The sequence below is a fragment of the Citrus clementina genome, unplaced genomic scaffold (assembly GCF_000493195.1).
Source record: "Citrus clementina cultivar Clemenules unplaced genomic scaffold, Citrus_clementina_v1.0 scaffold_3, whole genome shotgun sequence".
NCBI lineage: Eukaryota > Viridiplantae > Streptophyta > Magnoliopsida > Sapindales > Rutaceae > Citrus > Citrus x clementina.
The window spans coordinates 42,987,243-43,013,889 of record NW_006262339.1 but is presented as its reverse complement, the minus strand read 5'-3'; the positions used below and the strand labels follow the sequence as shown (position 1 = coordinate 43,013,889).

Genomic DNA, 26,647 nt, shown 5'->3' with positions numbered 1-26,647 from the left:
TTAATGGAAAATAGAAATACAATCTAAATCTTTCCCTACTCTTATTCAAAAACGTGAGTTTATTGTTGCTTTTAGTAATTTTGTGTTAGTTTAATTTGCGTATGTGCGTTCTTTCAGGTTCTCAGCAAGTTTATGGGTTATCGAAGGGTTCATATCCTGTTATGTCTGGCCCAAGTCAGAACGAGAGCTTCTTATTCTTCTTTCCAGTTTTTGAAGCACCGAGAGTGTGTGTTTCAATGTTGTGATGCTGTTGCATAATCAGGTGATTTTCTATCTAATCATTTACCCATTGCTTTGCTTGTGGAAGAAATTATATATTTGTGATTCCCTAGGAGATGAAGAAGGATATAGAATCAAAGTATGTTGAATCTGATAACTAGATGAAAGTAGATGATTAGCTAGATTAAGAAGTACATTTAAGACAACTTGTTTGACAAGTATATTTTGGAAAACTTTAGACAGAAACTTCCGCAATATGAGCTTGTGGAAAGGTGCAGAGAGAGGGAGAGATTTTGCCTGCTGGAACTTTGCTAGGGACTTGTTGCTTGTTGGGATCCAATATGAGAAAACATATCCATCAAGTTCTGCAGTGTGAGCAAGTGCAAAGGTATGGAGAGAGGAAGACGTGCTCCTGTAAGCAGTTCGCTGGATACTTGACGCATCGTGGGTCTTGACATGGGATTTTCACTTATGCATATCAAGGCTAGTGTAGCTGCTAAAACCAGATCTTGCATAATGTGACCACTTGGAGGTGTGAGCCTCTTATCAAAAATATTGGCAAGCAGCAGATTATACTCTCCAGATTGCAGAGATAGGAGGAGTTCCTGGGGGTGCTTCCCCATTAGCACTTCTAATGCAACAACGCCAAAACTATATACATCGCATTTCTCTGTCACCTTCGTTGAAGAAGCTAGTTCTGCAACACATAAATAATATGTGAAGAAGTTAATTAGCAAAGCATCAAGGCATTAGATTTTTGTTCTTTTTGCTAATGATTTATCTGGTCATGTCATGAAATTATTTTTGGGATACTTAGCTATATTTTTCTTTTAGGGTTTAATTAGCTATATTTTTCTTTTGGGGTTTAACACGTATGCTTTCTTTCAGGACTAAACTTTAACAAGAAAGACTAAAAAATGCCACTTTGGTTGATGAGCTATGAACCAGGATTGGTGAGGTTGGAAGTGCTGTTCATATTACATCACATGTTAGTAGGAAAACGATGCTCACTAGTGCATAGTTTAATGGTGTGGTTTGGGAATTACCTGGTGCAATATAACCATATGAACCAACTATAGCAGTGGTGTTATACTCTCCTGCTTTTAGCAGCCTCGCTGTTCCGAAATCAGAAATCTTAGGCTCAAAATCCATGTCCAGTAAAATGTTATTCCTTGATATGTCTCTGTGCACAATAGTGGGTGTAGAGTCGTGGTGCAGGTAGGATAGTGCATTTGCAACTCCTCTGACGATCTTTAACCTTATATCCCAGCTCAAAATCTCTGCTTCCTTGTCATCCAGCAATGACTTTGCCAAGCTGCCTCTCTCTATGAATTCATATACAAAAAAAAGGTCCCCATCAAAGTAACTGATTCCGTACATTTTTACAATATTCCGATGCTGAAGTTCTGTTAGAGCATGCATTTCAGATTCGAAACTCTTCATCTGATATTCCTCGGATAGCTCATTTTCGTCAGGAGTATGAAGACGCTTTATGGCGAAGATGTCACCTGTCAGAAGCTTTGCTTTGTAGACGCTCCCCTGTCCACCCCTTCCAATGCAAAATTTATAGTCAAAGTTATCTGTTGCAGTGACTATATCCTTAAAATCTATTCTCTTTGTGTAGTTCCATACAGAAAATGAGCTTTTTCTTCCTAAATATTTGTCCTTTTTATCTTCACAAGCTCTTGAATAACGGTGGAAAAGGAACATTCCAAAAAGAATTAACAGAATTGTTGAAGCAGCTACTGGAATGACAATGGCAATCACCAATTTCCTTTTGTTATTTCTGTTTTGCTTCTTAGATGAAGTGTCTCTGCTGCAAGGGGTCAAACCTTTTGCCTTTTCACCACATAGGCCAGGATTACCGGCCACTTCTTCAACAGAAGCTTGCAGAAAGGCCCTTGTGTTTGGGAGCGGACCTTCAAGATTGTTATATGATACATCAACATCCTGAAGGCTTACAAGATCTTCAAGGGTGGAAGGTATTGGACCTGAAAGCTGGTTGTGTGAAAGGTTCAGTACTTCCAGTTTTATCAGTTTCCCAAGCTGGGGGGATATTTCTCCTGTGATAGTATTTTGACTGAGGTCTAAGACAGACTGCAGTGCTATTAGATTCCCAAGCTGCTCTGGCATAGTCCCATTTAATCTGTTTTTACTCAGCTTCAGAAATATAAGTGTCTCACAGTCCCCAAGTTTATCTGGTATAGGTCCATCTAGATTGTTCTCTGACAAATCCAAATATTGTAGCCGTGAAAGCTTTCCAATTTCTGCAGGTATCTTATCTGAGAGTTGGTTCCTGCTCAAATTCAGTCTGATGAGAACTGAAGATCTGAAAAGCTCTGCTGGAATTTTCCCTGTCAGTTGGTTATCAGAAATGGCGAGATTCTGCAAATATGTCAAATTTCCAAGCTCCGCTGGGATACCGCCCTTTATTCTATTAGCAGATATGCGAAAGTTTGAGAGATTGGTGCACTTTCCCCAGTTTGATGTCAACATTCCAGAAAGCTGGTTGTCTCCCAAGTCAATATATTGCAGATCTGGGTATATGCCTAATGCATTCGTGATATCTCCATCCAGACGATTCTGCTCAAGCCTAACTCTGGTTAGTCCTGTGCAGTTCCAAAGACTTTCTGGAATAGGTCCCACGAGTTTATTTACATTGGCAGTTAAATAGATGAGGTTCCCACCTCTACAAATTCCTGGAGGCAGCTTTCCAGAAAAATTATTGTAGGAGAAGCTCACATTTGTTAAGAATCTGGGTCCAAAATCAACTGGAATGCTTCCTGAGAAGTTGTTGAATGAAACATATAACAGGGTGAGGCTTTGTAAATTGGTTATTGACATGGGAAGAGTTCCTTGCAAATTATTTGAGCTCAAGTCCAACTCTTCTAACATTTTGAGGTTGCCTATTTCAGGAGGAAGGGTTCCAGTAAGTTGGTTAGAAGAAAGACTTAACTTCACAAGACTGGATAAATTTCCAATGGTGGAAGGGATGGAACCATTGAAAAAGTTGTTGGCCAGTTGAAGATCAAACAGATTTGTCAAATTTCCGATTTGTTGAGATATAGGACCTGAAAATTTGTTATCAAAAAGATACAGATACTCTAGTTTGGGGAGTAACCCAATTTCAGGTGGAAGTTTTCCTGATAGATCATTCATCTGGAGCTGCAAAGAGATGATCTCTGACCAGTTAGAAAAGAGATATGGATGAATTTCACCAGATAGTTGGTTATTGGAAATCCCTAGCTCGCTGATTTGTCTTAATGAGGCCAGGGAAAGAGGCAAGGAACCTGTAAGGTTGTTAATAGAAAGTTCGAGGAAAGTGAGGTTGGCGCAGAATCCAAGTTCCTTGGGGATGCTGGAATTTAGACCTGCAGATTTTAGGTTCAAACGTTGAAGCCTCCTCAAGTTTCCTAATGAAGATGGTATCAGCCCGTGAAACAAATTCTCATGGAATTCAAGTATTTCAAGGTTTGATAGGAGCCCTATTTCATCAGGTATTGTACCGGTAAGCTTGTTTTGCCCGAGCTTCAGGTGTCGAAGCTTAGGAAATGTTTTAATTTCCCGGGGAATCTCTCCTTCAAACGAATTCTTTGTTAGGTTCAGATATTCGAGGTTTTCCAGATGAGTCAGTTGCTCTATCGGAATATGACCCATAATTAGATTATCAGAAAGATCGAGAAACATCAGCTTCGAGCATTCAGCTATAAACGAGGGAAATTTCTCCAAAAGATTATAGTCAAGCCAAAGATCTGTTAAAGATGCCATACCCTTAAACTTGACTGGGTCAGGATCCTCCAGGTAGTTAGCACCAATTCTTAGCAGCCACGCGTTCTGTAGGTTGCTAAGTTGATGTGGAATTTGACCTGTGAGTGAATTATTGTAGAGAAGAAGGACTCGGAGATCTGAAAGGTATCCAATTTCTGGAGGTATTGGATTTGTGAGATTATTGCTACTCAAATCAAGTAAGATGAGCTTTGTTGCATTCCCAATTCCAGCCGGAATACTTCCTACCAAATTGTTCATATTGAGATTGAGGGCAGTGAGATTAGGAAAAGCAGAGAAGTCAAACCCGTCCAGTGTTCCGTCCAGGCCTGAATTTGCTAAGTTTATCTCAGAAATGCTGCCAACTTCATTGCACTGAATTCCATTCCAGTTGCATGGGCCACTGTTGCTGTTAATGGCAGTCCATGAAGGAAGAGATGAAGAAACTAAACTGCTTTTCCAGTTTAGCAGAGCTTTTGCTTCTTTCTGCGCAGAAATTTGAACGACAACATAGGATAAAATGAGAAAGTGAAGTGTTCTGTGTACCTGATATGCATGTATAATGTACTGATTGTTTCAGTTTACTAACATTCATAAAGTACATAAAACAGTGATTTTCTTTTCTTAAATTAGTCTCATTTGTCATTCTTACAAGCGTAAAGTATGCTGAGATATTCATTGTATTGTATAAACCCAGACATGCATGCCTGTCTTTGGTTAGAATGTATAAGCTAAAGAGAAATCTTTAGGATGCATGATAGAAAAAAAATACTCACCATCTCTTCATTTTTGTAAGAGTTGTCATTTAGTCGGCATTTCTGTTATCATACAAGGACTTGTTCTGGAATCACACTTTGTCAATGTTTGTGAGAATGTTTCTGAAAAGGTAGTCTAGATCTAGAACATAATTATTTAATAATTTTAAGGTTTTTTTTTTAACATAAGTTTCCAGGCATTCCCACAGGATATGGGGAAAGAATTTATGAACTATAGACTTTGTGTTGTGACACCCGGATACTTTCTCAGAGTTCTTGTTCTTGGTAACTTTCATCTGTGATGTGAGTTTATGGGAGAAAGGGATCTGTCGTGCAAGTTCAATGGGCAACCCAATGAATGCTGCCAGGGTACAAATTTCTCCAATTAGATTTTGAAATTTCCTCTTATTTGTTTTCTTATAGTTGAATGTCAGCCTTCCTATATGCGATCAAAACCAAGTTGGTATCTGTCAATTCACTCATCATACTTTTTTTGAGGCCACACAAGTCCGATTCATAAAGAAATTTCATAGTTTTCCAACGTTGGACTTTGATTTGTAGTTTCATTGGTTGGTTAAAATGGGGATCAACAATATTATAGCGGGTAAGAACTGGAGCACTAATTTTGTAGGGTAGTAAATGGGATGGATTTTAGCATTCACTGTATTTTGTATTTTCTAAACGGAATTTGTTGGACAAATAAAATCCCACTGAGAAGGGTGCTTGATGCGTTTCATTATAAAAATGCTAAGTACTGAATTTTGCTTCATAATTAATCTCCCATTGCATTGTGTGTGTGTGTGTGTATTTTTTTTTTTATTAGCCAATCCAGTTAATCAAACTGAATAATTTAATTTAATGATTAAGACAAAGTAAAGTGGGGTTATGTATTTAAAACCGTATCTAAATCAAACATGATCACATTTTGCCTTTTCACTTACTGGTCAGCTTTCTCTGTTTATCTTCGAAGTTAAAGTATACCCTTTACCTGAAATTCGATTTGAATTTTCTGTACTGCTAGCATAAAGATAATAATTTTTACGGAACAGTTATACCAAACATTTTTCAAAGTAATAATACTAAAGGTTGTGAACAGTCAAAGTCAACTTGCCAACTACCATAATTCGGAAAGTAATTTGTGGAATTCTGTGATGACTGGAAAAATTGCTTCGAAGTTCCAATTTCTTACTTCAGTTTTTTTTTTTTTGGGGAAAAAATGAGGTTATTCTTGCTTCCAGGTTCAATTGCCGAGTCTTTGTATCGTTCTACAGAAGGAAAAACCGAAGGCCAACATGCCATATTCACACGTGTTTGAAGTTGCAAGTCAACTGAAGTGTTAAAAAAGTTTGGTTAAGGCTTATTGGTCATAAGGTAAAAATAATTATTTGAACGAACTTGATGGGAAGGAAGTTGCAAGGTTGTAAGCCAAATAATTAAAACGAAGAAAGCAAGACACTGTTTATTATTATTATTATTTTTCCTTTTTGACAAGTATCTCCCTCCCTCTCTCTGTGGGGCGTGGGCTATATAAGACGAGTACCAGCCCCCTAGATCGACGTAGCATGTTAGAAAGTCAAATAACCAAAATGACGCCAACCAGAAGGCTTTCTCTTGTTCTGTTTCACGTTCTTCTGCTCGTTTTACTTCCACTGCAGATTTCATCTTCCCCCAGAACTCAAGCAGAAGCTCTCCTCAGATGGAAGACCAGCTTCGAATTTTCGCCGTCGCCCTTCCCTCTTTCTTCATGGTCACGCAACAACCTCAACAACCTCTGCAACTGGACTTCCATTGTTTGCGATTCCTCTGGAGCAGTTTCTGAAATAAACGTCTCCGGTGCAGACATCAATGCAACTCTCACAGCATTCAACTTCACCGAATTTGCAACTCTCACAAGCTTAGACCTCAGCCACAACAACATCTCTGGACCAATACCGCCTGCCATTGGCACCCTCTCCAACCTGACTTTCCTAGACTTGACCAGCAACCTTTTTGAAGGTAGCATACCTTCCGAGATGGGAGACTTGTCGGAGCTTCAGTATCTCAGTGTGTATGACAACAATCTCAATGGTGCCATCCCTTTTCAACTTAGCAATCTTCGAAAGGTACGCCACTTAGACCTTGGTGGGAACTTCTTAGAAACTCCTGACTGGTCCAAATTTTCAAGCATGCCTTCATTGACACACCTTGGCCTTTACTTCAACGAATTGACCTTGGAATTTCCTTCATTCATATTAACTTGCCGGAACTTGACTTATCTCGACTTGTCACTGAACAAGTTGAGTGGCCTAATACCAGAGAGGCTGTTCACCAATCTGGGCAAGCTTGAATACCTCAACCTCACCGATAATCAATTCCAAGGAAAATTGTCACCAAATGTTTCCAAGCTCTCCAATCTCATAGTCCTTCGTCTAGCAACCAACAAGTTTAATGGTCCAATTCCTGGGGATATAGGTTTGATGTCTACCCTTCAGCTGGTTGAATTGTTTAACAATTCGTTTACAGGGCAGATTCCGTCTTCCTTAGGCCAACTCAAAAACCTTCAACGTCTTGATCTTCGAATGAACGCCTTAAATGCCACCATACCTCCTGAGCTTGGCCTCTGTACAAACCTTTCATTCTTGGCTTTAGCTGTGAATCAACTCAGTGGGGAGTTGCCTTTGTCACTGTCAAATCTATCCAAATTAAATGAATTGGGCTTGTCTGACAATTTTCTCTCCGGTGAGATCTCGGCTAATCTCATTGGTAATTGGACTGAATTGGAGTCATTGCAAATTCAAAACAATTCCTTCATGGGGAACATTCCACCAGAAATTGGCCTATTGACAAAGCTCCAGTACCTTTTCCTGTATAGGAACAACTTCTCTGGTCCTATTCCTTCAGAGATAGAAAAGTTGACAAGTCTTAAAAATTTAGACCTTTCTGGAAACCAGCTTTCGGGTACAATTCCCCCAACATTGTGGAATCTGACGAACCTTCAGAGCTTGCAGCTTTTCTACAATAATCTCAGTGGTACAATTCCACCTGAGATTGGAAGTATGGCTTCATTGGAAGCTTTTGATGTCAATACAAACAAACTGCACGGAGAGTTGCCAGAGAACATTTCTCGCCTTTTTAACCTAAACAAATTCTCTGTGTTCACTAATAACTTCTCTGGCAGCATTCCTGGCGATTTTGGAAAGTTCAGTCCTTCCTTGATACATGTTAGCTTTTCTAACAACAGCTTCTCTGGAGAACTGCCACATGAATTGTGCAGTGGTTTCGCTCTTGAAGAATTGACGGTGAATGGCAACAACTTTGCAGGGTCATTACCAGCTTGCTTGCGAAATTGTTCGAATCTGAACAGAGTTCGTTTTGATGGGAACCAATTCACTGGCAATATTACGAAGGCATTTGGAGTTCATCCAAGACTTGATTTCATCAGACTAAGCGGCAATCAGTTTGTTGGTGAAATTTCACCTGACTGGGGAGAATGCAGAAATCTCAGTAATCTGCAGTTAGACAGAAATAGAATTTCTGGAGGCATCCCTGCTGAGCTTGGGAATTTGACCCGCTTGGGCGTTCTAAGCCTAGACTCAAATGAACTCACAGGGAAAATTCCTACTGATCTGGGAAAATTAGTCAAGTTGTTCAATCTCAATTTGAGCAACAACCACTTGACAGGAGAGATCCCTAAGAGTATAAGCAATTTAACTGAGCTCGCATATCTGGATTTGTCAAATAACAAATTGACAGGAGATGTCCCTCAAGAGCTTGGGAGATTTGATAAATTATTGAGCTTGAACCTGAGCCACAACGATTTATCAGGAGAAATACCATCGAACCTTGGCAATTTGTTCGTATTGCAGTACATGTTGGATCTCAGCAGCAATTCACTCTCTGGAACAATCCCTCAAGAGCTGGGAAAGCTTACATCACTGGAGATTCTCAATTTGTCGCGTAACCAGCTGTCAGGGAGAATTCCAGCATCATTATCCAGCATGATTAGTCTACGTTCAGTGGACTTCTCAGATAACGAGTTAACAGGTCCAATTCCAAGCGGCGGCGTATTTCAGAACGCATCTGCAGAAGCTTTTGTCGGGAACTCAGGTTTGTGTGGAGACGCAGCAGGGTTAGATCCTTGCAGTCCTATACAATCTTCTGGTAAATCCACAAACAATAAAAGGAAGGTTCTTATTGGTGTCATTGTCCCTGTATGTGGCCTATTACTTCTTGCAACAATTGTTGGTGTAGTTTTCATATATCGTAGCAAAATCAAACTCCTTGATGAGGAGACAAAAAGTAGTAAAGAGAGTAATGCTTCTGAGTCATTGATATGGGAGAGAGAAGGAAAGTTCACTTTTGCGGATATTGTGAAGGCCACGGAGGATTTTAGCGAGAAGTACTGCATCGGTAAAGGAGGATTTGGAAGCGTTTACAAGGCGGTACTACCAACAAGTCAAGTTGTTGCAGTAAAAAAGCTTCATATGTCAGACTCCAGTGATATTCCCTTGATGAATCGCCACAGTTTTGAGAATGAAATACGCATGTTGACAGATATTAGGCACAGAAATATTATCAAGCTAAATGGATTTTGTTCCAGGGGAGGGTGTATGTACTTGGTTTATGAATATGTTGAGAGAGGTAGTCTGGCAAAAGTTTTGTATGAGTTGGAAGGGGAAGAAGCGTTGGACTGGGCTGCAAGGCTGAAGATTGTGCAAGGAGTGGCTCATGCTGTTGCTTATTTGCACCACGACTGCTCTCCACCTATTGTGCACCGGGACATATCTTTGAATAACATCTTGCTCGAGTCAGATTTTGTACCACGGCTCTCAGATTTTGGCACCGCAAGACTGTTGAATCCAGCTTCCTCCAACTGGACGTCAGTTGTTGGGTCCTATGGCTACATGGCTCCTGGTAAGCTAACAATTTCCTTTCTGCATTTTTGTTATAGTCTCTGAAAGCACTTTATATAAAAAAAAAATAGCTCTTATTAGACAAAGTTAACATTATCTTAATTCATTTGATATATTTAAAGTACACATGGCCTGTACAAAAGGGTATGATTTTGTGCATACATTTCCAGGAACAATTTCCTGGACAATAGGTTTTCTTCATGTAATGGTGTTGTCTCATGCTGTTATCCGGGGAGATTTTGTTGATTTAAATAGTTAGAAGCTAGTGAGTGCCCCTGTTGATGAAACATTTTGTTAATTTGATTGGATTTCTAAATTTCTTTTAATGTGCAGAGCTGGCAGTCACAATGCGGGTCACAGATAAATGTGATGTTTTTAGTTTTGGGGTGGTAGCACTGGAGGTTATGATGGGAAGGCACCCAGGAGAACTCATAACTTCGCTATCAGGGGAATTGTTTCTCAAGGATGTGCTAGACCAGCGTCTTCCACCTCCGACAGGCCAATTAGCAGAAGCAGTGGTGCTCACGATCAACGTAGCCTTAGCATGCACAAGTACCACTCCAGACACACGACCTAGTATGCGTTTTGTGGCACAAGAATTATCAGCAAAAACCCAGGCTTACCTGCCGGAGCCACTTGACACAATGAGAATTAGCAAACTCAGAAGCCTTCAAAAGTAGAACACGATTATGATTTTGGACAAACAGGCTTTCGTCAAATCTTGTGTTTCCATAATGCCTGTACAATAGGAATATTGGTTTTTAATGCCCTAGATGTGTAAAATCCTTGGCTTTTTACTTAAAGTTATTCATTACCACTATTCATGTACATAAGCAGAAAACTTATTCTTTGCTTGGTCGAAAAACTCAACTACCAAATTTTGAAAGTATTCAGCATGTGCTGCATAATCGTTTTTCCTTTAGCATGGGCATTCCAAAAAGGATTCCAAGTCAATCTCATTATTCAATATGATTAAAACCATGGCGAGCACTAAGAACTTGCCTATATTTATGACCTTTTCTTTCTTTCCTTTTTTTTTTTTTTTTGACTGGTCAGAAGTTGACTTTGAATCAGTGTGAGTATTTGGCTCCTCGATAATTTTTATTTTTATTTTTAAAAAAGGGAAGCCACTTAATTTCTCAACATGGTTCCTAACCATACACCATTCAAGGCTGCTGCTGGTGGGACTGAGGGAACAGCTCATGCTGATGTGACCAAATGCAAAAAGAAATAGTATTATGTTAAATTGAATGTTCATATTAACTCTCTTCTCTTTCCCCACAAGGATGCAGATCTAGAGGTTGGATTTCTTTAGCCTCAAGTATCAACAGTGATATTGTTTATAATGATTTTCTTGTTATTTCGTTTTAAGTGGGTACAACAGGATAATTATGGTCTATGAATAAAATATGCTCTAAAATCTTATTTGAAATTGAAGTTTAAATAACTGTAACTAACAATGTTAAAATATTTGGTAAACATTAATTACTATAATTTAAAAGCTTAGTTGATTTAATTTTATACTTATATAATAAAAAAATTATTATATTTTTTTTACTTTTGTCTAGATTATTATTTAATTATATTTACGACATACTATTAATTTTTATTTCATAATTACAAATTTTTTTCTACAGTAATTGTAACTTTTACACCTCGATACCAAACAAGACTTAAAAGTCCTTTTGAATTTCTGAAAGATAATTGTAATATATACCATGAATTTAGGTGAGCTTAAGCCTGCACCTGAAAAATATGGAGATCTTTCGCCCTTCATCGTGTTCAGTAAATTGGAGTTCAGGCCTTAGAAAAGAGAGGAGCTATAAATTGAATTGACTTCATCTCGATATGATTCATTGTTCTTCAAATTGCAGAAAATGGTTCTTATATTATATCTTTCAAGTGTACAAAATATTGAATAGATCTTTCACTGCCAGTGGCACATTTTTCATTCATAGTCATAAGAACACAAGGATTTATATAACCTACATACACTAATCAATCTCTTCAATTAAAAACTTGGAAACATTTAGGAGAAACATCCAAGAAAAAGCAGCGTAAGGCTGCGTAGAGAATCATGTAAAATGACATGACAGCAACGACTATTCTTGCTTCCAGGCTCAACTACCAAATTTTTATATCATTTTACAGAAGGGAAAACGAAGCCTCGTTTGAAGGCAGAAGTCAAATAAATTTCCACAATTCAAAGTATCAAAGTTGTTACAACTCTCCTCCTCTCATCTTAAAAGAATTTCGTCCTCGAAAGTCATTATTGATCATTTATAAGAATAAAGGAATCGATCAATTGAAAGACACTACAACATCGTCATTGAATTTATAACAAAGCTCAAAACTCAGCAATCGAGTTAATCAATAGTCAAAATCCTGCTTAAACAATCCTAAATACATATTCCCACGACCTTACAAACACCCCATTAATCCTTTAAGAAAAGTTCTTCGTCAATCACCTCATAATCAGCCCTGCTTGCACGAATTCATTAACTTAACAGAGATCACACACCCTTTTTTTTTTTTGGGAAAATGAAAGTTCATGCATCTTTTCAAAAGCGTGATACAAATTCGTGAAAATTGAATCATAGTCATTTTCAATAAAACAGTTTTTCAAACAATCATTTTAATGTCTACTTTGACAATACAAAGCTTTTGATAAAAACTTCAAAACATAAAAGCTTTAACATAAATGCATGTAAGGTGAAATAATACATTATCAATCGGAAGTCTCCATAAACTTTTGAATTCTAAAACTCATCAAAGAATCACGTTTATTCAAACATCACAATAAAGTCATTGATCCCGTGTGCCTACTTCGAAATCCTTGGATAGAATGCTAGGATTAATATCTAAATATAACTCCAATAATAAACAACTTGAGTCTCGTTCCAATGATCAAATAATAAATGCCTCAATAACTGAACCTAAAAAATCATAGGATCAGTTCCATAACAGAACATACCTTAGTCTTCAATTTTTAATAAGGTATTTCCTTAATAGAACAATCTAAGATTTTACAGAGAGATCATAAGGTTTTTTTTAAGAAAATTAAAATTTTTGTAGCTCGATTCTTCCCAAAACTATTGAAAATAATTCTCATCCCAGACCTCATCAAATCTATTAAAAGGTTATCTGTTTGAACATACTTGCTTTAAAAATATAAAATAATTTATTTTTTGTCATAAAATCATGAAAATTTCCATAAACATACTAGAGATATAGACAAATAATTATTCCAAATTTCATAGTTTTTTAAGAACTCTAGATATAATGAAAAAGTCTCAAAATTCATGTTTTTAGTTAGAAACAGAAATTCCCAGAATTTCAGACTTCAATTTAAAAATCATGACAAATTGCATTCATGTCCAATTTCATTGAAACAAGTTTCAAAACATTATTTTAGATGTCTTGCTTAATATAAAAAAAAAAAAAATCTAAACTCAAAATCAATGTGTATGAATTTCTACGAATTTCAAAACAACCCTCTTCGGCACAATTCTCTATAAATTCTTAGTTACTAACACTCTTATCTAAACAAGCTTCACTCTAGATCATCAAAGACGAGTAATTAGCAAAATACGGGGTTATAGGCCTCAAACCTAACTTTAACCTCAATAGACAGACAAGTATTTTATTTTCTACTAATGACTATCAATGATAAAGAGTTTACAAAATCTTAGAGCCTTTGCTTTGATACCATCTATAATACCCTGGCTCCTTGAGGTTGTTGGGAACAAAGACATTACGAAACATTCCTTAAAGCTTAAAAACAATAAAATATAGAGAAATTATCACTGCACCACTTTTATTTTACCTTATATTCATCTAACCACCACAAAATTCTCATATATTATCTGCACCACCTTTTTTTTTAATTTATATCAATTAGCCACTTTTACATTAACATTGTTAAATAACTTAAATGAAATGATCATTTTACCCCCCAAATAAATTAAAAAATTATTTTACCTTATAAAAGCTTTGAAAAATAAAATAAAAATTATAATTATGAAAATACCCCTAAATTTAATAAAAATAAATCCCAAATAGAGATGTTCAGCTAATTTTTATTAAATTTAGATTTTGTAAGATTTAATAATTATTTTTATTAAAAAACTATAATTTTGCAAAATTTTATTTAAATAAATGAATTTATTTACTGAAAAAATAAACCCCAAAATTTAAATCCCAAGATTTTGCAATTATTTTTATAATTATAATTTTTTATTAAAATGAATTTTATTAAAAAATAAAAATTCTAATTTTGGATTTATTTAAGGGTATTTTTATAATTATAATTTTTTTTATTTTTCAAAGTTTTTATAAAATAAAATGGTCTTTTAATTTATTTAGGGGTAAAATTATCATTTTGTTTAAATTATTTAACGATGTTAGTGTAAAAATGGTTAATTGATACAAATTTAAAAAGAAAGGTAATGCATAGAACATGTTAGAATTTTGTGGTGGTTGGATGAATATAAGGCAAAACAGAGGTGATGAAATGATAATTTCCCTAAGAGCTTGATGTCCATTTCATGACCGAATTTTAGAAAATTCACTTTATTATCTACATGGAAACTCACTTATCCAAAGAGTCTAGCATAACAATATATCGAAGCTGCCAACAAAACCATCCATCTATAATCTCGATCTGCAAAATGGTAAAGATGAGGGATGAGCTATCAACTCGGTAAGTAAACTCATGCATAACGTGATCCTATATCTACATAATATATAATAATTGTTTATTGAAGCACTAAGATCTTTAAATAATGAGCACTTAAGTCTTTCAAACCTTAAAACAATTTGAAATCATATATCAATTACAATTTGATACGATATCATATTGAACACTTATTATAATCGCTTAAGACAAATGTAGTCAAAATATGTAATATCCCGCATTGCTAGCGAGTAAATTCCTACACTAGTTTATAAGTCTTAGCTCTCTTAAATAAGTAGATGTATTTTGAGTTACAAAACCTAATAACAAAATCATGGCGTGTTGTTGCGCAAAGCGAATAACATCTATTTGGTTGTTGGGCTTCGACTATTGCAACATCTTTACAACTACATGATATTGAAAGTTTCTTAATGAAACTTGCTCACCAACCCTTCTGAATACCAATTGATATAGTATAACATTAAATGGGCTCAAGCAGCTGAAAATAATATATGAAGAGCTTTCGTTCATCATTTTGTATAGTAAATTGGAGCTCAGATGCCCATACAAGGGGGTGAGATATACACTGAATTGGACCTGATCTCAATTTGATCAATTGTTACTCAAACTACAGAAAAATGTTTTTATGTCTTTCAAGTGTGCATGATGCCAGACTGCCAGTGGCACCTTTCTCACACATAACCAATAGAACGCAAGGACTATAACCTATATGCACTAATCAATCTCATTAGAAACTTCAAAACATTTAGCAGAAACATCCAAGCAAAAGCAGCATACAGCTGAACAGAGAGAGGATAGCACCCCAAAGGCAAAATTAGCATTCCACTCCACATTGTTTCAGAAGTGGACCTTTTTGCTTTGGCAAGAAAGGATCAATTCGAACCCAAAGCAGCGAGAAAATTGATGCCAGAAGTACTGACCAGAGGACAACAATAGTAGGAGTCCTGTTCTGTCTTCCCATCAAACCTTTGAGGAAAGGATAGAGATGAACAATGACCCAGAAGGCGAAAAATAGCTTTCCGAATAGAGGACCCCATGAGCCATAGCCATTGTTAATTGCATCAGAAACTCCAGCCACAACTCCCACCATGTTCAAGATTATAAGAGTGGTCGGTGGGATAAGAAGCGTAGTCCACTTGAAGAGATAGAGTTCACCAAACTCCTCGTCTTCTGCTGATTTTGATGTTACAGTGAAGTTGGTATCGACTCCTGCCAAGACTTTGAGAAGGCCTTGGAAGACTGCAAAAAGATGTGCAGAGACACCTCCAATAACCCAGAATTGCTCATTTCTCCACCAATCCTCAATGCTAACACCACTCCATCGAAGCTCAAGCACTCCCGTTACAATGATGGAGAGGAAAAGTGCCAAGAACCATATACTAGCAAGGTTGTTCAGCTGCAGAGAACAAAAATTTGGTTGGAAAAATTTTCAGCAAGACATACAAATGTAGAAATAATTTGATAAACCATTTAGATTCTACTTACAGTGGGGATGATGAATTTTCCAGTCAAAAGGCAGATAGCAGGAAGAGTACAATAGGCAAGTAAAGGAATGGAAGTGAAAGGATAAACAATGGTGTTGGTGTATGCAAGCCTCTCTAGCCATTTCAGCTTTCCACCATAGCCATACCATAATGGGCAGTGACGACTAAGGAAAATTTCAACAGAGCCAAGAGCCCATCTCAGAACTTGGTGCAATCTATCTGATAGATTTATAGGAGCTGATCCCTTGAATGCTGGTCTCTTTGGCACGCAGTACACGGATTTCCATCCTCTACAATGCATCTTAAACCCAGTCAAAATATCTTCTGTAATTGAACCATAAATCCATCCAATCTGCAAATAGAACAAATTCATAAAATTTTATTGCATACGTTCAACATAATTTGAAAAGAGAGGAAAAAGAGCTTCCTATAATCTCTTACCTCTTTGCCCCATTCAGTTTTCTCTTCATAGCCACAACTTATGACATGAATGGCTTCTTTAATAAGTGATGTGCTGTTAGTCCCTTCAGGGAGGCCACCATCTTCCTTGAGAGTTGAAGCAATAAAAACTGGTGACTGTCCAAACCGTTTCTCGAAGTTTTTCTGGGACATAAGTGATGATTTCTCTAACTCATCATATCCTTCAAGCCCTTCTTCAATCTCTTCGAGATCAAAGACAGGTGCCGATCCTTTCCTCACGTAGTTCTTCCCCATCATTTTCTTCTTCTTTGTATATAAGCCGCTAAAGAAGCCACGCTTGTCCCCCTTCTTCTTAGATTTTGACTTCCTAGAACCACCACAGCAGCAACAGCACCATGAAGGCCAGCAGTCGCAGGTCATTTTAGGCCTCTTTTCGGAAACTGGTGGATCATAGCCATACAATGCCTGCCTGTTGAAGACACATCCTGTGCCGACATAAACTGGCCCTTGGATCCCATCTAGGCCTAACATGTTTATCTATAACATATAAAAAAAAAAATGGAAATATCATTAGTCACCCAATTAAGAAAATTACAACTCCGTTAAAAAATTTAATGTTAATCTGCTTGAAACAAAAAAATGTTCATCAGATTAGCAGGACTTACATCAAAGAACACAATGTTCCGATTAGCATATCTGTCGTGACGATCAATACCATCAAATCTCTGTGGAAACTGGACATAGCAGAGCTTTTTCCCTAGCTGAGGGTCCATTAAAAAGCACATTGCTTCTCTTACAGCCTTGCTGTTGTTTAGGTAGTGATCACAATCCAAATTCAAGATGAAGGGTGCATTGGTGAGCACTGCAGAGACTCGAACCTGCATGCAGAAAATCAAAGAAAACAGATCAGAACGGATATGTCACCGAAATGTAAAACAATAATTGAATTATAAAGCTATTACCAGAGCATTCATGGCACCAGCTTTCTTGTGGTGATTATAGCCAGGTCTTTTCTCACGGGAAACGTACACAAGACGTGGCAGCTCCTTGCCTTCTACATCAAGTGCACCCTCACTTCCCAAATATACCTGCACAAAGCGAGAACTTTCGGTTAAAATCTGAAATCAACTTGTTTGATAAGAACAATGAAAAATTGATTAAGGACATAATCTCGGGAAACCTGAATCATTCCAGGATGATCGCGAGTGTTGTTCCCAGGCCATGGCGTGCCGTCCTGCATCACCCATCCTTCTTCTGGTTTCTTTTGAGCCTTTGACACCAATGCATTAATCCTCACTTTGAATTCTTCATACTCTCTCTACAACACAACAGAAATGCATAATCCCATTAGTCCCATATAAAATGCGACAATGAGATAGACAACATGTGCACCGGCTTGCAAACTTACTTTCATGGCTCTGCGGTCCTTAACAAAAGTAGGCTGAACCTTGTCTTTCAAGTAATCAATCTTCTGAGAGAAGTAAAATTCAGGAGCCCTTGGCTCAATGATATACTTCTTACAAAAAGGCACCCACCTCCTCGCAAACTCAGCAGTTTCTGATAGTGCATCAAACAGCAGCATCGAAGCACCATCATCAGAAACATAACAGCTCACCTTATCAACCGGATAATCCATAGACAAGATAGACAGAACAGTGTTTGCTGTAATTATGGGTGGTTCCTTCAGAGGATCAACCGTACTCACAAAAACATCAACTGGGGCAAGACGATTAGGCTCTCCCTCGCGCTCAAACCTTATCGACAGGCGATCAAGGTAAGTTTCACGAGTGATGGGAAACCATTTGGGGAATTGATCAAGTATCCAAGAGAAAGCAAACCAGACTTCGCAAATTACAGAAATAATCCATAGAGGAAATGCATCGTATGCTGGTGTTAAGATACGAAAACGAAGGAAGAAGGCCAGAATGAACAAGCGGAGAATAATGACTATGCGATAAGGATTGATTTTGCTGGAGGGAATGGGGACTTTTCGCCACAGCGGTTGTCGAGCTTCAGCCATGCTGCAAAAGGAAAATGTGTCAATTTATGACATTTTGATGATCTAAAAGAGGACAAGAGATGTACATATAGATGAGGAAACTATATTCAGACTCTTACAGGAAGTCATCATCTCCATCTCCTTGATCATTGCCTCCATCATCTTTAGTCACCAAACCTCTCTTTTCTTGCCTAATTTTCCATTTTTCAACTCTTTCTTGCCATTCTGCACTGCTGTAACCCTCTTTATCACCTTCAAAATCCTTACCAGCAACTGCAGAAGCAAATAGATTATATATATATATGTAAAAGAAGCACAAATGTAGGACATTCAAAGGAAGAACACTGCGCGTATATATGCATACCGCTTCCTGCAAAGGAACCAGGGCCATTGAGAAATTGGTTCTGATTATTGTCTCCATTTTCCTGCAAAATTCATCACCATGATCCATACTCTCTTTTTAGTTATTGCATTGGAGTTTTAATCATTTTAACGTTACGTATGGTTGGTTAAACATATAGCTTAATTTTGTCGTACTTAACATTTATTTAGGATTAAAGCACAAAATGAAGCATTCAAAATTGGTGTTTAATTGGTATATAATACCGAGCGAGTAGTAGTAACGTGATGATGCTGATCATGATCTTGGTTATCAAAATGGTTCTTGAACTCATCCTCAAAATCATCATCAAAGTTATCTTCTTCATCTCCAGCAACTCTAGCACAGCCTGCATGCAGAAACAAATGAAACCTTTATAATAATTACAAGCTTCATACATCTTTGGGGGGGGTTGGGAATCAATTTTTTTTTTATTCTTTTTGCAAAGAAATTAAGGACATGCATGCAAAGCTAATAACGTACCTTTGTGACGCTTATAACGAGTGTTGCAGCCAGGGCAGCACTGGCTCCCTTCACTCCTTTCATACTCATAACAAGGCCTGCAAACGGGGAAGCCGCATTCGTGACACGCCACAAACAGCTCCCCATTTTCTTTAAGTCCAATCTCGTCGCCGCAAACTCGACATAACTTTGATCCACTCTGGCGAGTTGGAGGCCGCTGCTGCCATATATGACATATCACATTATATATATAGAAAATGGAAATAACACAGTTAAAGATGAAGAAGAAGAAGAAGAATGTGTATATGAAGAAGAGGAAGAAGAAGAATGTGTATACATATAATATGTACCTCTTCATTGGCATGCATGACATGGAGCTCATTCCGGGAGTGAGAACCAGCAACGAAGCTGCCCATGGGGTTGGAGGCCATGGCGAACAAGGGCAAGAGAAATTAAGAAAGCGAGATAGATGGAGGGAATTGTGAAACCAACTGGGTATTATTATAAGATGGAACTTGTGTGTCTACCAAACTGTGAGTTGAGAAGTCGTAGGTTTGAGTCTAAGAGACGTCAAAGCAGCAGCAAGCCAGGCGATAGGTAGGAGGAGATATTTGAGAAACAAATAGTTTGCTTCAAAATGCCAAATGCTTAGACACAAAGGCATGGCAGCGAAAGCGTATATAAACATTATGTCTCGACTGTATAGCTCTGCAAACAAAACTAATGTACCAATTGCCTTTGCTTGCATCTGCATGTGCTACGTAACCCCACCTCTACCACGTTCCATCAAGCCTTTTTTTTTAATTTTTTTTAATTTTAAAATACACACACACATACACATAAGTGCCCTTAAGTTAATAAGCTAGTTAACATCACTTCTTAATATAAAAACATGGAGCCTTTTAACTTAAGTAAGAAACCGTTTTTCGAAAATGAAAATATCTTGATTCTGCTTAATTGTTTCTAGATTATAACCAGATTAATGTTGCTATCTATAAATTGACAAAATAACTAATGGAAATAGGAAGATTAACATCATCAAACGACAATCTACCAACAACAAAAGCATAACTTAAACTAATTTTTCCATGTTTTATTTACTGAATTATATATACTTTGCTCGTTTTCTAACATTTCTTATTTCTTAAAGTTGGTCATGCGGGTAGGTGTATAGGTCATATTCCTTTATTCCCATTGCAGATATTGAGCACCTCTCTATAAGTGAATAGAATATCCCATCAATTTGGTCAAGCACCAAAATCACAAGAACCTTTGGTGTCGCGGTTACATGTTCCACTGCAAAGCACTCCCTGGTGTTACAGATAGGACCAACAATTAATGTATCGACAAAAATGAGGGGAAATTTTACGATTAGATCGGAGAGATTTAAAATATATTTACAGAGAACGATAGTTACAATGACAGAGCACTTGAAGATTTATCAATGCATTGGAGTTGCATATTTCTCCATGCATTTTTATGACCCATTGTTGTTACCCAAGCTTTTTATCCTCACTCAAAACAGAGCACAATTAGGAGGTCGAAGACTGCTATAACAATCCACTTTGTTTTATCAACTAAACTGAAGAGTTCATAAGCAAATTTTGCCAACATAAGCATGGCGGAAAAAAGGAGAGCACTTCATACTTCAAAAAAACTCTCTGCATCAGATAAGTTAGCTAACTCCATCTTACTGTAAAAATTTTGCTTCAAATGAGCATTGCCTAATGCTTTGTCGCTTGATGCTACTATGATTTATTCCTCAGTTCTTGGACGCTTTGAAGGTTGAGAACTTAACTCGCTAACATTTAGCTCAGCATTCTCCGGAGCTTCTGTTTCTGGTGCCTTTTGTTTCCCATCCAGCTCCTTTGGCTGTGAACTTTCCTCATTTGTAGAGTTGGCATTAGCTGTGTCAGATCCTTTCTTGTCATGGTCCACCTGTGTACCTTCTAATTCACTTTTTGCTAGGGAAGTAGAGGAATTCTCCTGGTTTGATGAAGATCCCTTCAGCATGTCAATGCCAGACTTTTGCTTCTCAAACATCATTTGCAGGTACTTCCCTTGCTCTTCTATTCGCAACTGCAAATTTCTTTGTATCTGTGGTGCAGAGAAATATATATATATAATGTATGACATAGTATGCATACAGCTTTAAAAAGTATCTGCACAAAAACCTGAAGGATCCAGCCAGAATGCTGAGATAGGTATAACCTTTTTGTTGTGGGGGGGGGGGGGTTGAGAAACAGTAGTTTCAACAAAATAAGAAAAAACTAATCTCTTCACATTACAGAACTATAGTCTGAGAAAGAATAAAATTAATACCCAGAAATGTCACAATAAGAGAGCAAGGCTGGATGACAGTTGAGGTAAAGTTCAGTCTAATCTAAGGAAGACCATCTTGCAGTTTCCAATTTCTTAATGGAAGTCTCATGGAAATTTATAAAGTGCTTCACTCATCAATCCTATTTCCACCATATATATACAGGTGCAAACAAATGGCATTCATGGAACTAGAGCTTGGCTCCACTAATTTATGAATGAACTGAGTTCAAGCTTTGAAGACTAACATGATAGAAATATATGAAATTCGACTATTATATATGATACAGAGTGCTACCTTTTTCAATTTAATTTCAACCCCAAAACCACAAATCAAACTAAAATATGGTTCTTTACTGAAGAATGGATTTATACCTCAAGCTGTTCGTGCAGCCGCTTTTGAACTTCCATTTGTAGTCGAAGTGCTTCAGTGATCTCAATACCCCTGTTATCCAAACCACAATATAATTACAAATACAAGGAACCAACATGATACAAATAACAAGGAAAACAAAACCAAAAACCAAAAAACCTTGATGTAAAGCTTGAACCATTGGAAATGTAGACCAGGTAAACCTAATCGGAATCTACAAAACCAAATTCCTTTTCTTTTTCTTTTTTTTGCAGTTCTCTATTTTCACTTGGGCACAATTTTTAAATCAGATACTTTAAATAGTTTTTCAGGCTCTATTCTTAACCAACAGTGGATATCAGATTGACTTGCCTTATCACTTCTACTAACAAGTGGGAAAAGGTCATGTCATAACTACTAACACAAACACACACAAAGGAACATCAGGGGGCAATGAAATTGTATTTCTACAACTCTTGAAGAATAATTTTTAATATCATGCAGGTGTCTTCTGTAAGCTCACTTTACAAGCCAAATAATCTCAGGGGAAGAAAAGCTGGCAAGCATAAACATGTCTACAACTTCCCCACCAAATCAACTCATAAACCGCTCGAAAAACTGATACATATCCTTATCGCTTATGGTTCACCATATTTCATATAGCTTATGAATACCCATTTTCTGGATCCTTAAGAGCTTTAGAAACCCGAAGACCACATAAAATATCCACCCACTTGAAGGCTGTGGTAAGCCATTTCCAGTTTGTGGATAACCCTTGGTGTATAATTAAATGTTGAAACAAATGCCCCAAACAAGTCAAATGATGTAATAAAACAAAGGCTACAACTAATCAGAATATGAAAAGATGATCAAAGACCTTCTGTAAAGTAGTAAGTAAATGACTTACGTTTTCAAATCGAGAGAAGATATTTCTTCAAGAGGAGTCAATCTTTTCTCGGAGGACCCTGCAACAACAGAAAAGGCAGCACTACTGTAACAAATTTTACATATACCTTTTGCTTACATGTATCATATACTTCACATCATTAAAAATTTCAGTGAAAACACATCACATATCCAAGGACAAATATCCAATTTCGAAGACTCAATTTTTCCACTAAAAAAGAGTATTGGGATCGAAATGAGAAATCAAACTTTTTCCTGCTCCAACGACCAATATATCAGTATAGAGAGTAAAGAAGCTGATTAAAATAGAAACAAATGCTGGAACCCAAATGAAATTAAAGAAAATGGGCAGAAGAAATGTTGAACTTGGAGGTCTTTGTTACATACCTTCTGATGAATCTGGCCTGTACCTAGCTGTCCTATACTTCTGCAGTTCAAGAAACAATATATCCTATCAAATGAGTAACCCAGACATAGATGTGTGCGCACAAACACATGACATGCACATGCTTCCATGCACCAAACAGACAGATGTGGAGATATGCGCACCCAATAATTGTTACAGAAAAGTAATCTCCAGAAAAGAAGTGTTCATACCTGCAAGTGGCTTTTCACATGGTAAATAGTCAAGCCTTCAACTTTCATGAGTTTCAGCACACCCTTAGGAGTAGCTCCTGTAAGTTGAAAGACAAATCAATTGAAGGATAGGCCTTATGATTTAATTCGAGAGAGAGGGGCCAGGTGAGAGACACACTTTCACTACCACCAAGTTGGTTTACAGCCTCCACAAAGGCCTCATGAAGTTCTGGCGTCCAACGCATTCGTGGCTTGGCTGGGGCATTATTTGCTGAGGCAGAGGGGGTCACAACAGTGCGAATTTCTGTAGATGAAGCCGGAAGCTGCTGATGAACTTGGGTCCGATGTGCCGGCATACTTGTAGGTGTTTTTGGAACCTGGTATGACATCTGATGCAGCAAAATGAGAAATTGTAATTATTTTGCAAGGTATGTTAATCATCACATGTAATGATAGAGCTCACACCTTTGGTTCCATTTCAGTCATACTGGTGTCAGCAAGAATCTCATTCCAACTAGAACCCAAAGGATCATCATCGGTAATTAGCTGGTCTGCCCATTCATGCCAATCATTTCGTTTACTGAATTCCTCCGAAACAATGGCACCACTGCAACTACTACCTTCCATTTGACTATTTTGCACAGGGGTGTTTGCTGCAAAATCAACATAACCTGGCAGTGACTCTGGACACCAGGAAGAACTGCTCTCTTTGGTGTAATGACTTGATGTTGAAGATTGAGGTAAACCCGAATGAGAAGTCTGAGGAATTGGAGTTGATGATTGTGAAATGAAAGAGGTGGTCCTTGGAAGCTTCTCATGGGGTGATGCAGATGAATACTGAAGATCGCTTGACAATCCAGAGGATGATGAGAATATGTGACCAACTACTCCACTGTTTGCAGGTATATGAGGGGCAGGAGCCAGAGGCCTTGTCCTGAGTTCTTGTTCCATATAAACCTGTTGAGAATTTGGCAACTTGGAAAACGTATCTTCCAGAGGGGTTGGAAGGACTGGTAACGATGAAGACATAGGTCCAGAAACCCCCAAGTTATTGAGCTGTCTGGCACTTGATCTCTGAATGGATAAAGGACGTGCCTCCATTATTGTCCTTTGATTTCAAATTAGAGAGTATTAATTATTCAGTCAAACAGTATCTTAATTTGTGCGCTTCACATATCATGGCAATATGGCAATACATACTAAGTAAAAGCCTCCTGAAACTATCCTTCTCTCTGGCTTCCAATGTAGCACAAACTATCCTTCACATATCATTAACTGGTGTATGTTAGCATAAAATAAATAAACTAAAAATACCAATCCTAAATGCAAATAAAAGCTACCACAATGAAAAGCACCATAGAAAAACATTTTTGTGGATAAAAAGTCAACAACAACTCGGGAGATCATACATGCACTGATGCACATATTGAAGTCCAAGGTCAATTCAGAACGATAATAATACACTAGAGGAGATGCCAATTCACAACCCAATCCAAAAGCTTATACTGTTTCCAAGACATGAAAAAACATATAAAAATGGCAGACATCACAAATTAGAAATCAGTTCCTAAACTCCTGTTTTTCGAACACACAATAATTATAAAGTTCGTTTCCAATGCAAAGATATGTTCTGGCAAACGTGCAAATACACAGGGCAGCGTTCTTCATAGTTCCAATCTGTAAAGGATTCCCAAGTCTATTCTTTTCTTCCTCCATTTCTTTTCCCTTTTTTCAAAATAAAAACCAGCTAGTCCTTGGAAAGAACTGCAAATGCTATACTGCCACAAGGATTATATGTATACCAACAATTATCTATGTAGCGGCCAACATCCCACTTACCTTAATAAGCTATACCTGTATGTGCAGCATGTTTTCTCGAAATTTCTACTTGGCTCCAAGTTTTTACCATCAGTGAGAAGCGAAAGAAGACAAAATGTCTCCGCAACATTGAATGAGGCCTCATATCAGAATAATTCCCAACTTTTGTTCTTTAGCTAGTAAATGTAATATCATTGTGCTTAATCGGTAACAAGATTATTTATATGGAATTTCAAGAACATGGCACTCCCAAAGACCACGTGGAACAATAAAATCATAGTGGCACTGTACGTCATAAACATGATTATATAAATAGCATTTCAAGAACATACTAATATTCTCAAACACCTCCTGTCACTGTAAATCATAAAGACCACACATCGGAAACATGATTATTTAAATGGCATTTCAAGAATATAGCCTTCTCAAACACCACGTGGCACCCTGAAATCAGGATTCTCATCAAACAGAGGAGACCAAAGCTTTGCAATCATGAACAAAATCAATGCCACTGCCAGTCAGAGAAGTAATATCTAAGCTAAATCATAACACAACTAGGTACAGAGTCCACTAAAACAGTTTTTACTTTCCCGTCAGTTCTGCATACTTCAACAATTATCAAACCTGAACAATACACAAAATGAGGAATCACAAAAGTAAGCTAAATTAAGCTCCAAAATTTAAATTTCCACCGGCACCCATTAATCTAAAAGGAGGAATTCAAAACAAAATATCCAAGTAACTCCCCACGCAAAAACAATTTCCAAACGCCGCAGCACGCAAAGAGCATAAATTCAATACGACAAAATTTATAGATAGCAGAATTAATAAGAACCCAATAGGGATCACAGAAAGAATTCAACAGGGTATCCAAAAAATAATAATAATAATAATCCACATTTTACCTCATAAATTTCTTACACAAAATTATCTAATGGGCGTACCGAGTTCTTACCTCAAAGGCTAAGAGATACGTCGGGAATCCGAAATCGAATCAAAACGACGCCGGAGGGTGATATAGAATTCGGTCACCGGCGGTGGCGACAAATTATAAGTGAACGGTGACCAAGTGCGCTTTGCTCTTCTCCCATTCTTCTGTTTCTCTTTCTCTTTGGCTATTTGGGCCGCTGCGTTGTTAAAGGTACAAAGATTGGGTTTGGGTCCACTCGCGATACGAGGGGCGTGTGAGTTAAGCGCTAGGAAACACTGGACGTTGTCAGGAAATGTTGGGCCCACTTCGGGAATTTGTGAATGGTTAGTGATGAAATATTTGATGTGCGTGCACGTGGGCTAGTTATTTTTTTCACCTCTTATGATTATGAGATACGCTGGTCTTCCAGTTGCTCAAAAGCCAACGGGGCAAAGGCCATTTTCTTTTTTCTTTACTTTTTTTTCCCAATTTCAGTATTTCACATTTCTTCTCTCTGTGTGTGTATATGTTAAATAAAAATGAAACAAGAGAATTTAAGTTGGGAACTTGTCATGAACCAATTGATTGATGGTACAAATCGTAATTGCATTCCTTGTTTTTTTCTATTAAGCCTGTCTTGAAACCTGGATTTGCGATTTATTATGTCTCACTGTCTTAGTATCATCAATGCCCTT

The 26,647-nt window shown here is 37.4% G+C and overlaps 4 protein-coding genes across 9 annotated transcripts; 1 reads left to right on the top strand and 3 right to left on the bottom strand.

Moving 5' to 3' along the window:
• Positions 1-358: 358 nt before the first annotated feature.
• Positions 359-4,663, bottom strand: LOC18049133 (MDIS1-interacting receptor like kinase 2). Its single transcript, XM_024187551.1, has 3 exons — positions 4,637-4,663; positions 1,266-4,530; positions 359-916 (listed from the first exon to the last, which is right to left on the bottom strand). Exons 1-3 carry the CDS (start codon positions 4,661-4,663, stop codon positions 531-533), a joined length of 3,678 nt encoding a protein of 1,225 aa, XP_024043319.1. The 3' UTR covers positions 359-530.
• Positions 4,664-6,319: 1,656 nt separating this feature from the next.
• On the top strand, positions 6,320-10,497 carry LOC18049132 (MDIS1-interacting receptor like kinase 2). The gene is made up of 2 exons (XM_006443702.2): positions 6,320-9,632; positions 9,965-10,497. Exons 1-2 carry the CDS (start codon positions 6,326-6,328, stop codon positions 10,309-10,311), a joined length of 3,654 nt encoding a protein of 1,217 aa, XP_006443765.1. The 5' UTR covers positions 6,320-6,325; the 3' UTR covers positions 10,312-10,497.
• Positions 10,498-14,841: 4,344 nt separating this feature from the next.
• Positions 14,842-19,587, bottom strand: LOC18049131 (cellulose synthase A catalytic subunit 4 [UDP-forming]). Of its 2 annotated transcripts, none has more exons than XM_024189113.1 (12): positions 19,422-19,587; positions 19,093-19,291; positions 18,837-18,958; positions 18,595-18,655; positions 18,350-18,503; positions 17,640-18,252; positions 17,412-17,549; positions 17,194-17,319; positions 16,897-17,109; positions 16,253-16,768; positions 15,813-16,163; positions 14,842-15,723 (listed from the first exon to the last, which is right to left on the bottom strand). In XM_024189113.1, exons 1-12 carry the CDS (start codon positions 19,500-19,502, stop codon positions 15,142-15,144), a joined length of 3,156 nt encoding a protein of 1,051 aa, XP_024044881.1. In that variant the 5' UTR covers positions 19,503-19,587; the 3' UTR covers positions 14,842-15,141. The 2 variants fall into 2 exon arrangements, with proteins under 2 accessions (XP_024044881.1, XP_006443764.1); XM_006443701.2 differs by having other exon boundaries at positions 19,093-19,288.
• An 825-nt stretch (positions 19,588-20,412) lies between these two features.
• Positions 20,413-26,195, bottom strand: LOC18049130 (protein PHOSPHATE STARVATION RESPONSE 1). 5 transcript variants are annotated; one of them, XM_024188050.1, is made up of 9 exons: positions 25,998-26,192; positions 24,425-24,499; positions 23,690-24,332; positions 23,403-23,613; positions 23,246-23,322; positions 23,036-23,075; positions 22,650-22,707; positions 21,766-21,835; positions 20,413-21,168 (listed from the first exon to the last, which is right to left on the bottom strand). In XM_024188050.1, exons 3-9 carry the CDS (start codon positions 24,323-24,325, stop codon positions 20,827-20,829), a joined length of 1,434 nt encoding a protein of 477 aa, XP_024043818.1. In that variant the 5' UTR covers positions 24,326-24,332; positions 24,425-24,499; positions 25,998-26,192; the 3' UTR covers positions 20,413-20,826. The 5 variants fall into 5 exon arrangements, with proteins under 5 accessions (XP_024043818.1, XP_006443756.1, XP_006443759.1 ...); XM_006443693.2 differs by having other exon boundaries at positions 24,425-24,483; XM_006443696.2 differs by having other exon boundaries at positions 24,425-24,478.
• Positions 26,196-26,647: the final 452 nt, after the last annotated feature.

Excerpts from the sequence above, each read along its gene's own strand:
- LOC18049131 (XM_024189113.1), bottom strand. The coding sequence starts at position 19,502 with ATGGCCTCCAACCCCATGGGCAGCTTCGTTGCTGGTTCTCACTCCCGG. Across the intron at positions 18,656-18,836 it reads ACGTTACTACTACTCGCTCG|GAAAATGGAGACAATAATCA; the intron begins GTATTATATACC and ends TGAATTTTGCAG. Across the intron at positions 15,724-15,812 it reads GAAAATTCATCATCCCCACT|CTGAACAACCTTGCTAGTAT; the intron begins GTAAGTAGAATC and ends TGTTCTCTGCAG.
- LOC18049132 (XM_006443702.2), top strand. The coding sequence starts at position 6,326 with ATGACGCCAACCAGAAGGCTTTCTCTTGTTCTGTTTCACGTTCTTCTG. Across the intron at positions 9,633-9,964 it reads CTATGGCTACATGGCTCCTG|AGCTGGCAGTCACAATGCGG; the intron begins GTAAGCTAACAA and ends TTTAATGTGCAG.
- LOC18049130 (XM_024188050.1), bottom strand. The coding sequence starts at position 24,325 with ATGGAGGCACGTCCTTTATCCATTCAGAGATCAAGTGCCAGACAGCTC. Across the intron at positions 23,076-23,245 it reads ATGTGAAAAGCCACTTGCAG|AAGTATAGGACAGCTAGGTA; the intron begins GTATGAACACTT and ends CTTGAACTGCAG. Across the intron at positions 21,836-22,649 it reads TCTTCTCTCGATTTGAAAAC|GGGTATTGAGATCACTGAAG; the intron begins GTAAGTCATTTA and ends TTTGGATAACAG.
- LOC18049133 (XM_024187551.1), bottom strand. The coding sequence starts at position 4,663 with ATGAATATCTCAGCATACTTTACGCTT. Across the intron at positions 4,531-4,636 it reads TCTCAGCATACTTTACGCTT|GTACACAGAACACTTCACTT; the intron begins GTAAGAATGACA and ends CATGCATATCAG. Across the intron at positions 917-1,265 it reads ATATGGTTATATTGCACCAG|AACTAGCTTCTTCAACGAAG; the intron begins GTAATTCCCAAA and ends TATGTGTTGCAG.